The sequence below is a fragment of the Schistocerca cancellata genome, chromosome 4, assembly GCF_023864275.1.
Source record: "Schistocerca cancellata isolate TAMUIC-IGC-003103 chromosome 4, iqSchCanc2.1, whole genome shotgun sequence".
In the NCBI taxonomy this organism is placed as follows: Eukaryota; Metazoa; Arthropoda; class Insecta; order Orthoptera; family Acrididae; genus Schistocerca; species Schistocerca cancellata.
Window position 1 is genome coordinate 460203339 of NC_064629.1, and position 13278 is coordinate 460216616.

The 13278-nt window shown below is 39.2% G+C and overlaps 1 protein-coding gene across 4 annotated transcripts in view; it reads right to left on the bottom strand.

The window, feature by feature from the left end:
* Positions 1-13278, bottom strand: part of LOC126184617 (SPRY domain-containing protein 3-like) — a 164961-nt gene that overhangs the window by 40248 nt on the left and 111435 nt on the right. For all 4 annotated transcript variants that reach the window (XM_049927075.1, XM_049927074.1, XM_049927073.1 and 1 more), the window contains exon 5: positions 7720-7898. In XM_049927075.1, coding sequence (XP_049783032.1) covers positions 7720-7898 — 179 coding nt within the window. The remainder of the gene's footprint in view (positions 1-7719; positions 7899-13278) is intronic.

A 13278-nucleotide genomic window follows, 5' to 3' on the forward strand; every position in this document is an offset into this window, starting at 1 on the left:
GTGCCGATGGTACTGTTACCAATGACTGTGCCGCTACAGTGGAGTTATTGAATGTAGTTTTCCAAAATTCCTTCACCAGGGAAGACGAATGGAATATTCCAGAGTTTGAAACACGAACAGCTGCTAGCATGAATTTCTTAGAAGTAGATACCTTAAGGGTTGCGAAGCAACTCAAATCGCTTGATATGGGCAAGTCTTCAGGTCCAGAATGTATACCGATTAGGTTCCTTTCAGATTACGCTGATACAATAGCTCCCTAGCAATCATATACAACTGCTTGCTCACTGATAGATCTGTACCTGCAGATTGGAAAATTGCGCAGATCACACCAGTGTTTAAGAAGGGTAGTAGGAGTAATCCATCGAACTACAGACCTATATTATTGACGTCAGTTTGCAGTAGGGTTTTGGAGCATATACTGTATTCAAACATTATGAATCACCTCGAAGGGAACAATCTATTGATACATAATCAGCATGGTTTCAGAAAACATCGTTCTTGTGCAACGCAGCTAGCTCTTTATTCGCATGAAGTAATGGCCGCTATCGACAGGTGATCTCAAGTTGATTCCGTATTTCTAGATTTCCGGAAAGCTTTTGACACCGTTCCTCACAAGCAACTTCTAATCAAGCTGCGGGCCTATGGGGTATCGTCTCAGTTGGGTGACTGGATTCGTGATTTCCTGTCAGGAAGGTCGCAGTTCGTAGTAATAGATGGCAAATCATCGAGTAAAACTGAAGTGATATCAGGTGTTCCCCAGGGAAGCATCCTGGGACCTCTGCTGTTCCTGATCTATATAAATGACCTGGGTGACAATCTGAGCAGTTCTCTTAGGTTGTTCGCAGATGATGCTGTAATTTACCGTCTAGTAAGGTCACCCGAAGACCAGTATCAGTTGCAAAGCGATTTAGAAAAGATTGCTGTATGGTGTGGCAGGTGGCAGTTGACGCTAAATAATGAAAAGTTTGAGGTGATCCACATGAGTTCCAAAAGAAATCCGATGGAAATCGATTACTCGATAAATAGTACAATTCTCAAGGCTGTCAATTCAACTAAGTACCTGGGTGCAAAAACTACGAACAACTTCAGTTGGAAAGACCACATAGATAATATTGTGGGGAAGGCGAGCCAAAGGTTGCGTTTCATTGGCAGGACACTTAGAAGAGGCAACAAGTCCACTAAAGAGACAGCTTACACTACACTCGTTTGTCCTCTGTTAGAATATTGCTGCGCGGTGTGGGATCCTTACCAGGTGGGATTGACGGAGGACATCTAAAGGGTGCAAAAAAGGGCAGCTCGTTTTGTATTATCATTTAATAGGGGAGAAAGTGCAGCACATATGATACGCGAGTTGGGATGGAAGTCATTAAAGCAAAGACGTTTTTCGTCGCGGCAAGATCTATTTACGAAATTTCAGTCACCAACTTTCTCTTCCGAATGCGAAAATATTTTGTTGAGCCCAACCTACATAGGTAGGAATGATCATCAAAATAAAATAAGAGAAATCAGAGCTCGAACAGAAAGGTTTAGGTGTTTGTTTTTCCTGTGCACTGTTCGGGAGTGGAATGGTAGAGAGATAGTATGATTGTGGTTCGATGAACCCTCTGCCAAGCACTTAAATGTGAATTGCAGAGTAATCATGTAGATGTAGATGTAGATCATCATCTGCAGAGCTATTAGGTATATAAACTTCTACTACTACTACTACTACTACTACTACTACTACTACTCCATGCTCTGATCAATAGAATGCCAGTTTTGTTTTTGAAGATGACATCCAACTGACCTATGACAACTCTTCAAAGCTGTCACAGTGATTGATATGAATGTTTTTCACTGTATGGACCGGTTATTAATATTTTACTTATTACCACCTAGTAGCTGATTTTTGTTTAGGGAGCTACGTTCACCATATTGATGTGTGGCAAATGTGTGTTGTTCATCATTTTGATGTGTAGCAAATGTGTTATTAACTACAGGGACAGGCATAGCATAAGTGCAGATGAAGTAAACATAGTGACCTGAACACCAACCAACATTGGGAAGAGTCAGATGGCTTTAAACAACACATCTACATCAATAAACCAATTACAACAACACTGAACAGCAACTAATCTTGATTGTACAACCCATTGGTGACACACAGTCATCCATCTTCCCCATGTAAATGTCCATCACCTGTAGCTCCTACTACCTAGCTCTCTTAACTCACACATTCCCTCCACATGAAAACAAGCAACATATTCTTGCAGTTAAGTTTCTCAATTCACTAACAATAGTACTTTAAAGTTTACTAGAGTCTGGTTTTCACTATGTCAGTCACATCAAATGTGAATGTAAAAATAACTGGTGAAGTGTAAGTAGCACTCGTGCTCTGGGGGTTTTGTACAAACTTTTTAAAGTCTATAGACGATGATGGTGGTGGTGGTGGTGGTGGTGATAATAATAATCTACAGATACTCTGCAAGCCACTGTACGGTGTGTGGTGGAGGATACCCTGCACCACTACTAGCCATTTCCATTCATAGACAGAATGAGAGAAGAACGGCTGTCATGGTCCTTACGCACAATGTATGTTGGCGAGTGTAGGATCTTTCTGCAGTCAGGTTCAGATGCCAGTTCTCTAAATTTTCACAAGTGTTTCTCAAAGAGAATGTCACCTTCCCTCCAGGGATTCCCATTTGAGTTCCCGAAGCATCTTCGTGTTGTTCGAACTTACCAGTGACAAATGTAGCAGCCTGACTCTGAATTGTTTTGATGTCTTCCTTCCATTTGAGCTGGTACACACCCAAAAAATGTAAGCAGCACTCAAGAATAGGTGGCACCAGTCTCCAATATGTGATCTCCAACTGAAGTCAACTATTTGCCTTCCCTACCACAGTTCTCACATGCTAATTCCATTTAATATTGCTTTGCAATGTTAGGCCCAGATATTTAAATGACTTGACTGTGTCAAGCAGGATGCTAGTAATACTGTGACCGAACCTTACAGATTTTTTCTTCCTACTCATCCACATTAACTTACATTTTTCAACATTTAAACCCAGCTGCCATTCATCACACCAACTGTCTTTTATCTTCCTACAGTCACTCAACTTTGACACCTTACCGTACACCACAGCATCATCAGCAAACAACCGCAGATTTCTGCCCACCACATCATTTATGTGTACTGACAACAACAGCGGTCCCATCATACTTCCCTGGGGCACTCATAAAGATATCCTCATCTCTGATCAACATTTGCCATCGAGGACAACATACTGGGTTCTATTACTTAAGAAGTCTTTGAGCCACACACATTATCTGTGAACCATTTGCTCATACTTTTGTTAACAGCCTGTAATGGTGTACCGTGTCAAACGCTTTCCAGAAATCTAGAAATACGGAATCTGCCTGTTGGCCTTCACCCATAGTTCACAGTATATCATGTGAGAAAAGGGCAAGTCAAGTTTCACATGAGCATTGCTTTCTGAAACCATGCCAATTTGTGGACACAAGCTTCTCAGTCCCAAGAAAGTTTATTATATTCAAACTGAAAATATGTTCAAGCATTCTGCAGTGAACCAAAGTTAGGGACGTTGGTCTGTAATTTTCCGGGTCCATTCTTTTAACCTTCTTATACACTGGAGTCATCTATGCTTTTTTTCCAGTCACTTGGGACTTCGTGCTGGGTGGGAGATTTATGATAAATGCAAGCTAAGTAAGGGGCCAATACCTTAGAGTACACTGTGTAAAACTGAATTGGGATTCCACCTGGACCTGGTGATTTATTTACTTTCACATTCTTCGGTTGTTTCTCTATGCCAGGGATGTTTATTACTATGCCGACCATAAGAGAGTCTGTCCGATCGTCAAATGACGGTATATTTGCATGATTCTCCTGTGTGAACGATTTATTGCACAACAACAACAACAACAACAACAACAACAACAATAATAATAATAATTTAATGTGGCTCATCGGCCTGGTGCAAGTCTTTCTATTGGATACCGTTTTGACGACTTGTATCTCCCTAACATACCGCAGTTATGTGACTGGGGAAGGGGTCCTACTGTTTAGATGGGAATCCAAACCACTTGTTGCCTCTGGCAACCCCACACCTCACTGAGAGGTGAAGGTTAGATTAAAACAAAAACTGAAAAATCTGACGCCTGACCAAGCTTCACTCCCGTGACCTCAAAATTTCCATGCACACGCTTTACCACCAAACCACCAGGACCACCACGTATATAGATAATTCTTTATTCAAGATTCCTGTCACAGTTGCATGTATTTTATACTGTTCTAGTTTCCAACACAGCTGTTCATTTTCAGACCAAAACTACAGAACATTTCAGCATTAGGAAAACATGTAATGAAATAACATTAATGTGATGTATTTCGAACTGTTCTTAATAGTGCAATTAACATTTTTTTGTTTTTAACAAAGTTGCACTGAAGTGTTTATCAAAGCAAAACCTCACCAACATTATGTGGTAACATAACACAGTCTTACAACAGATATGGTGGTAATCATATAACAGTGTGATACTTTTGACAGGTGAAACAATATTGACTGCACATACTACAAACAAGTTCACAAGTCAACAGCTGTCACTAGTTTCCTGCCATGTATCCATTCTTTAACTGCTAAGTAAAAGCAACAAACTTTTGTTCTTATATATTCCATTACAACACTTTGACCTACAAAATTTGCATGAAGCCATGTGATATGGTTAAGAAAAACATGGGATACTGTACCAAAGTCATCTCATCATGGTAGCTCCTGCTATACGTACTGTCATCCTACAATTTTTAGCTTATTTCTGCTACATCTGTCTTTTTGAATCATTATTGAAATTAACTGTGTACTTAAATCTGTTTCATTAATACAGAAACCTGTGACACTGGCACATGCAACAGCAGAATACACATCCATTAAAGGCTGTCACACTGCAACACAAAGCATCAAAAGTACTACACATCAAGTGACATTATAATTCTACATTCAAAACATTAAATTATAATGCTATACACACCCCAATATAGTTCAAATAAAATAATGATTCCATTATGTTAATGTAACTGCTCATCTCACAATTCTAAAGACAATATTTACTTACACCGCCATCTTCTCACAGACAATATTGAAACGGGATTACATTAATTTGGTTAATGTTAAAATAAACAGTACCCATAGCAGGGGACTTAAAATAAGGGGTAATTTTGATACTGTTTCCCATACTTTTCTTAACACATATCACATGATCACATTATGAATGCAAATGATGTACGTCAAAGCACTGTGATGGAATATGTAAGAGCAAAAGTTTTCTGCTTTTACTTAGCAATTAAAGAACTATGATGTACTGTCTAGTGGTAGTTGATACAAATACATTACAAAGTGACTGTGACATTCTACTGGCCATGGACCACACGCATGGATACACGGCAGGAAACTAGAGACACCTGTTGACTTGATGTGAACCTGAATGAGATTTTCACTCTGCAGCGGAGTGTACGCTGATATGAAACTTCCTGGCAGATAAAGTTTTAATCTGCCAGGAAGTTTCATAGCAGCGCACACTCCGCTGCAGAGTGAAAATCTCATTCTGGAAACATCCCCCATGCTGTGGCTAAGCCATGTCTCCGCAGTATCCTTTCTTTCAGGAGTGCTAGTTCTGCAAGGTTCGCAGGAGAGCTTCTGTAAAGTTCGGAAGGTAGGAGACAAGATACTGGAAAAAGTTAAGCTGTGAGGACCGGGCGTGAGTCGTGCTTCGGTAGCTCAGATGGTAGAGCACTTGCCCGCGAAAGGCAAAGGTCCCGAGTTCGAGTCTCGATCGGGCACACAGTTTTAATCTGCCAGGAAGTCAGATGTGAACCTGTTTGTAGTACATGCAGTCAATACTGTTTCACCTGTTGAAAATATCACACTGTAATACGATTATCACTATATTTGTTATAAGACTGTGTTATGTGACCCAAATATGTCGGTGAGTTTGTTTCAATAAGCACTTCAAGTGCAGGTAAGTTAAAATCTAAAAGTGTTAATTGTGCCATTAAGAACAGTTCAGTTGTGTCATGTTAATGTTATTTCTTTAAACATTTTCCTGATACTGCAATGTACTGTAACTCTTGTTTGAAAATGCATGACTGAGTTTGAAACTAGTCGCTAGCATAATATAAACAAAACTGTAACAGATATTTTGAATAAAGAATTATCAAATCTAAATTGCTTGTCCTTTTCCAAGAAAATGCTAGAACTACATAAATCTGTATATAGACAGTTCATCTGCTCACCTCTAAGTTTTGAGTGAGTTTGAAAATATCAAAATATGAGACATGTATTTCCATATCTTTTGACTGCATTGTCTACGATGCTTATATTTTTTACACCCCCAAGGGACAGTAGACCTCAGTATTTGATGTAAATTTCAACTTGATACCTCTATCCTTTCCTGGGAAAAAGAAGTCTTTAACAGGTGGACAGACAGACAGACAGACAACATATGGTAAAAAAATGTTTTTAATACGATATAATTACAAATTAACATTTTCAGACTTTTTCTCTTTACTTTAACTGTGAAACCTTGCTTCTTGTCAAATTTAACGATTGTAGGTCACTGGCAAGTACCGTGCAGATTTTGAAGAGTGAGTTTGCAAGTATTGAAAATGTGACATAAATTAATGCCAAATAATATTGTTGAACAGTCAACTGCTACTCATTCAAGACAACACAAATACAGATAATGTTTAGACTTATATAATGCACCACAAGAGGGAAATTGAACATAAGTACAAGGAGTGGTATAAAGTTTTAACTGCCCGATCGAAAAAAAAATTAAGTTAAATAATTTATATTTCATTTGTTTGGAGGTGCATATCTACAGTCCTGATACACATTTAAATCCTCACATTACAGTACCACAGAACACCACAAGAGAAGCCAAAACAAAATGGTGCAGCCCATCTCCACTTTATCAATGAGCTGTGCCATTTACTTTGGGTTCTTCTAGCAATGTGCTACAGTATTGTGGCATGAGGATTTCAGTATTATGAGGACTTTAGATGTGCATCTGCAAACAAATAAAAAATTAATTGTGTAACTTTATATCACAGAGAAGATAATTAAAACATTATGACTACTTCTTGTAGGTTACTGTATGCAAATGTTAATTCTCTCTCTCTCTCTCTCTCTCTCGAAACTTGGTCACCTAATGCTTTTCTGCAGTAACAATAAGCATTTTATACAAGGTGTCCTACGACTGGTCAATATTTATGGATATGACAGGAACGTTCATTCAAAGCAAAAAAGTCTAGTAAACATGGGCTCTAAAACAAACACCTTAAGAACTATGATCACTTCATCTTTGATACAGTGTAACAAATGTCTTCTACTGCAAGCTCTTTGCTTTCCATATTTCAAAAGGTGATAGTATGGACCAAAACATGAAAAAATGTACAGTAAATACAGACTCTAAAATGCATACCAAGAACTATGTGCACATGTTCATATTTGCTGCTATGAAACACATCTCTTCTACTGAAGAAGTGCTGTTAGCTCTTAATGTATTCATTTTAAGGCCCATCTGTACTACACTTTTTTGCTTTGAATTATCATTCCTGTCCATTCCTGAGTATTAACCATTCCTCCTACAACACTTTGGTAAATGTAGGCAGAAAACTTTTTTTCCACTAAAGTTACAACATGGATAAGTGACAGTAAGAGATCAAACCTGTCATAATCACAGACGTAATCACGAGGAAATATTATTCCACAGCCCATATGATCACCTTTGTAGCATCTAGGACCAAATGGGTCACCTAGTCCACTACCAACAAAGATTTTTCCATCATCTGCGTGATAGCCAATGGAGCCTTTGTTCCAGCCTGGATGTCTATGTTTAGGATAATTCTGAAAAAAAGTAAAATACTGTTATTAATTGTAAAACAAAATACATACATAATTATGAAACAACAGCACTAGACATAATCATCTGCAGCGACAAAAACAGTGTGTGTGTGTGTGTGTGTGTGTGTGTGTGTGTGTGCAGCCTTTCCAATCCCCTAGTGATGACAAGTGTAACTGCCAAATAGTTACAATGATATATCACCAAACGTTTTTCTGTTCCATTTCAGCAGCTGAATGCAAAGTCTTATGTTCCCATAACATAAAACAATGTAAGAAATATTCAACTTTTGGATCATATACATCTAAGAATATTTGTAATGTGGCCATGCAGAAGTTTATTAGACCAAATGAATAATATGTTGCAGTAATAAAGTCTCATGTTTGTTCACACATCCAAATAGAGCTGATCATCAGAATATATAGCCTATTTTATTCCACATAATTACAAATGAAACTGCACTGAACACATTACTGATAATTATGATGTGTGGCTACACTGCTATACTTAATAAAATCACTATAACAGGTGACATTAATAACACTAACATGCAGGACACTGTCAGTGCTGTAACAGGGACCTGAAAGACATGTCTTCATTGCAACAGATTTCACACTAAAATTAGCATAAACCCTGTGATTAATTCTATAAAACCTCTACTGGAGGTTCTTTCATATGATACTAACATCTTCTGAAATAAAATGCACAAAAAATTGCACCACTTTAATATCTGTGTGACCTAGGTTCAAGGGATGTAAGAACTGAAATAATAATAATACTACTGAAACCATATTATATACTTTTGTCTGGAATAAAAACAAAGCAATAACCAAACTAAAGCAGTCTGTTTCAAAGTGTACATCTACCATATAATTAAAGTGTTAAATGATAACAGGTTGGTTGGTTGTTTTTGGGGAAGGAGACCAGCCAGCGAGGTCATCGGTCTCATCGGATTAGGGAAGGACAAGGAAGGAAGTCAGCCGTGCCCTTTGAAAGGAACCATCCCGGCATTTGCCTGGAGCGATTTAGGGAAATCACGGAAAACCTAAATCAGGATGGCCGGATGCGGGATTGAACCATCGTCCTCCCGAATGCGAGTCCAGTGTATGACAACAGAGTGCACAGTTATGGAGAAGCTGTGATTAACTTCATGATAGGCCAAAATGAATATGTGACCGAAATGCTAGTGCTAAGGAGTGGAGAGAAACACTATGAAGGTATGTTGGGGTTAGATTTCCTGGGAGCTAACCATGCTCAGAACAGTGTAACAGAAACACAATCTGATTTGGTCATAACGATTATAGCTGCAGTGGGAACCCTAATGGTCAGATTTGGAGGAATGTTAGTGCTGCTGAGGTAATGTGCTATAGACAACGTACATTTGATTAAATGTGAGTGCATACCCCCAGGAACAGGAAAAACTCTGTATATCAACATGAAGATGCCAAAGTGCAAGGGAAGTAGTTTGTTGTTGACAGCCTTCAGTAAACGATGACTTGATAGACTGGAGGCATTGCTATGTAGCAAGAACAGTCAGCGTCATTAAAGAAGCACCAAGTGGGAAAATTGCACTTTGCAGTAAGCATTGCTAAAGTGAGTAATGCGGAAGTGGAGCCACTGCAAGGAACTACTGTAGCATCAGTGCCAAACATAGACCCACAAGATGTGATAGAAGTACTTACCAAGGAGCATGATGTTCAAATAGTAAATTATTGTCCACCTAATGACAGAATGAAGAAATTAACTGACAAAGCACTTGAAGCAATTGAACAAGAGCTGCTTACTAAATTAAAACAAGGAAATAATTTCACCAGTGCTATTTAACTACTCTGATATTCTCCTAGAACACAGATAGAGTCCAGTCTAACTTAAAACTGGTTGGAGCCTTGAAGAACTATCCAGAAGTGATGAATGCAAAAGAACTGCAGACATTCCTAAGCACTGTGAATTTCTACTGGCGTGACATTCAGGGGTGTGCTGACACAGCATGACCAAAGACTCATTTACTGAAAAAAGGAAGAGTTTTTACTTGGCATTCCAAATGTTCGCAAGTGATGGAAACATTGAAAACAGCTTTGACAATGGCTCCCATGTTGGCTTACCCAAACTTCTCAAAACCCTTCATCCTAGCAACTGACACTAGCAGTTTTGCCATTGGGCAGTTTTATGAAAGGAAGTAGATGGAGATGAGCATTCAGCTTCATTTGCTTTCTGTCCTCTGAACAGATCGGAATGCAATTACTCAGAAACTGAAAAGGAATTATGTGCACTTATGCATGGCATAAACTACAACCGATGTATCTTAGTTGGCTGACTGCTGAACATCAAGGACCCCAGCAGTACATTAACCAGATGGGTCTTACATTGAAGTGAGTGCCATTTTGAGGTAGTTCACTGACCCTAAAAACTGCAAAGCCATGTGGATGGATTGAGTAGAAAAGTCAGAATATGTTTCATAATCAGCAGGGAAGAGGAATTAATAAACATGGATGAGGGTGACGTGCAGTGTCAGTCCTGGAAACAAAATCCTAAATTCGAAGTTGGTGATGGGATACTGTACAAGAGAACTGCTGAAGGTAACCATATTGTCACACCTCAAGTCTTACAAGAACAAGTGTTAAAAGAATGTCAAGATTGGTAGGACAAAGGTGAGCAACTAACCTATAAATAGTGCAAATCTACTGGTGGCCGAATGGGAATTCCAATGTCTACAGTTACATTTCGCATTATGACTCATGCAATAAGCGGAAAGATGTGGGCAAAACCAAAACACGCCTTTAGAATGGTAGGTACTGATATTGTAGGTCCCTTACCAAAAACAAAAGACTGAAAGCATTACACCTTAGCTATTCTGGCTCATTTCTCAAGACCTGTTAATGACACTAATCCCAGACCTAAGTGCTGATACTGTGCTGGATGTGTGTTTGTCAAAGACTGGATTTTGAAATATGACTCACTTTCTTCTATAATTAGCAAGTAATGTTCCAGTTCTACTTCCGACTTACTACAGCAAATATGCAGGTTACTGAAGGTTGGTAAGTGGAGGATAATGCCAGCTCATCCAGAGAGGAATGGCCAAGTGGAAAGAGTTCATCAAGCCCTCATGAAAATGATAAGTCACTATGTTGCTAGTAAGCAGGTTTCGTGGGACACCTACATACGATATGCACTCAGTGTGTACAACATGAAGGGCCATGTGAGCATGCAATTCAGCTCTTAGGAAATTGTCTCTGGCAGGTGAATGACCTTGCTATTTGACTTAACAACATCAGCAAGAGGCATGTGCAATGAACATGTCATGGACTTGGCCAGCTAAATAAATGAAGTATGAAAGTGTGTAAAGGGTCGAAATCGTCAGTCATTTCTGCAGATGGCTGTTCAACGTGACCGCGTAGCTGTTATACCTAAATATTGCATTGGAGATTTAGTTTATTTGAGCAGTCCAGTATTGAAGAAGGGTGACATCTGGAATTTAAGATTTTGCTAGAAAGGACTGTATAAACTTCTTAAAATCTATTTCCCCAGTTATATGGAAAGTTCAATAGTCGTTTTACTCTGTCATAGCGCATGTGAACCACATAAAGCCATACTCGAGCAGGTCAGCTACTGAACCAGTAGCATTTATGGCCCATGAAAGGGAAACTGATTGCTTTTTAGATCTGTGATCCCACAAAAATCTCGTTAGACATAAGTGGGCATGTTTGACTTTGGTGGTAACTTACTTAGAGGTATTTGGAACCTTACCTAACAAGGACTTGGTTGACATGAATAATAAGTAGAATAGAAGTGCCAATCTTACCGCTTGACCAACTTCACCCTATAGCTCATTCAGAAACACATCTAATGCTCACTGTCCGAACAATTTTGCCCCACTGTGCAAATCATTTTCACTGAGCTCATACATATAAGCATTAACTTTCCTCATTCAATTCTAAAAATGCTAGATTCATTCCCCATCCAAAACAGGCATGCTGTGGAGTTGCTCCCTGTATGGCTTTGCAATGTTTATCCTCTTTTTACCATCACACAAGTGTCTGTTTAAATTTGTCGTTAAGTAGCTGCACAACTGCACACGGTATCACATGTGACAAAATCGAGTGCATCATCTTGGATTGGCTACTATTTACTTGACCCAGTTCCTCCCAGTTTCTGCATCTGCTTTTAACTGATGAATTGCTGAGCATAACTGCACTATAACAGTCTGCAAATCCACACCTTACTGTGTGCCCACCATGACTGATTACCCAGTTACTCCAGTCATTAAAAATTTGTAATCAATGTCATTTGCATGAATGCCAAGCAAAGCTAGTACCTTTAGTGCTGGACCTCACTCTGCTGCATCACTGGAGAGAAGTTCTATAAGGAAGAATGGTGCCTTTAACATTCTTGCACTAGTCCCATGTACAGATACTACACGTGAATTCCCCAATAATATTGATCACTGCTACAGCCCATGGAAAATTGTAGGTTTTCTTCTCATAGCAACAGTCCAGTTACTTTTACTTAACTTAATTCATAACATGGCATACATACACTCTAGTAGTCAATGTCCCACTGTCCACATGACATGAACGAGCTGTGACTGGTGATGACATAACATTCAGCTGGTAGAAGGGTCCCCCTTTTATTGTGCATGGCTAGCACTATTCGTGGTTGACAACCCAGGCATGTGGATTCAGCAGACACAAGAATGTGTGTACAGAGCTGGAGGGTGAATTTTCGTATGCTCTCCTTCCACGCTCTCACAACACACAAACATTCCTCATGAATCAATCTACATATTAGTGAAAACCATAGAAATATCCCTAAAATAGTTTCTGAGACAAACCTTCACATACAGACAGAAAAATGCAGCACCAAACTTTAATTTATAATATGTGCAGATTATTGTTATGACTGCTTCGTAATTGCTGATACCAGTTTCAACACGGACATCATCATCGGGCACTGATAACCACGCAGTTGAGCGCCCCACAAACCAAACATCATCATCACAGACATCATCAAAGAGTGTATGTCAATTTGTTGCCGTTGGAATGAATATACACTGATCAGCCAAAGCATTATCACCACTTGCTCAACACCATGTTCCTCTACGTTTTGAACACAATACAGCAATGATGTGGCATGCATTTGAAAAGTACCTGACATAGGTGGCTTGAGTTGGTTTTGCATATGTTATGCAATTCCTATATGCTACAGGCCAGTGGCTTTTGGGCACAGAGCTGGCACTGGATATCATCCCTAATGAGTTCCATCAGTTCCAGATCAGGTGCATTTCATGGCCAGACATCAACATGAGTTCACTATCACAGTTCCCAAACCACTCTAGCGTAATTCTGACCTTATGACATGGACAGTTATCCTACTGGAGAATGCTGTTGC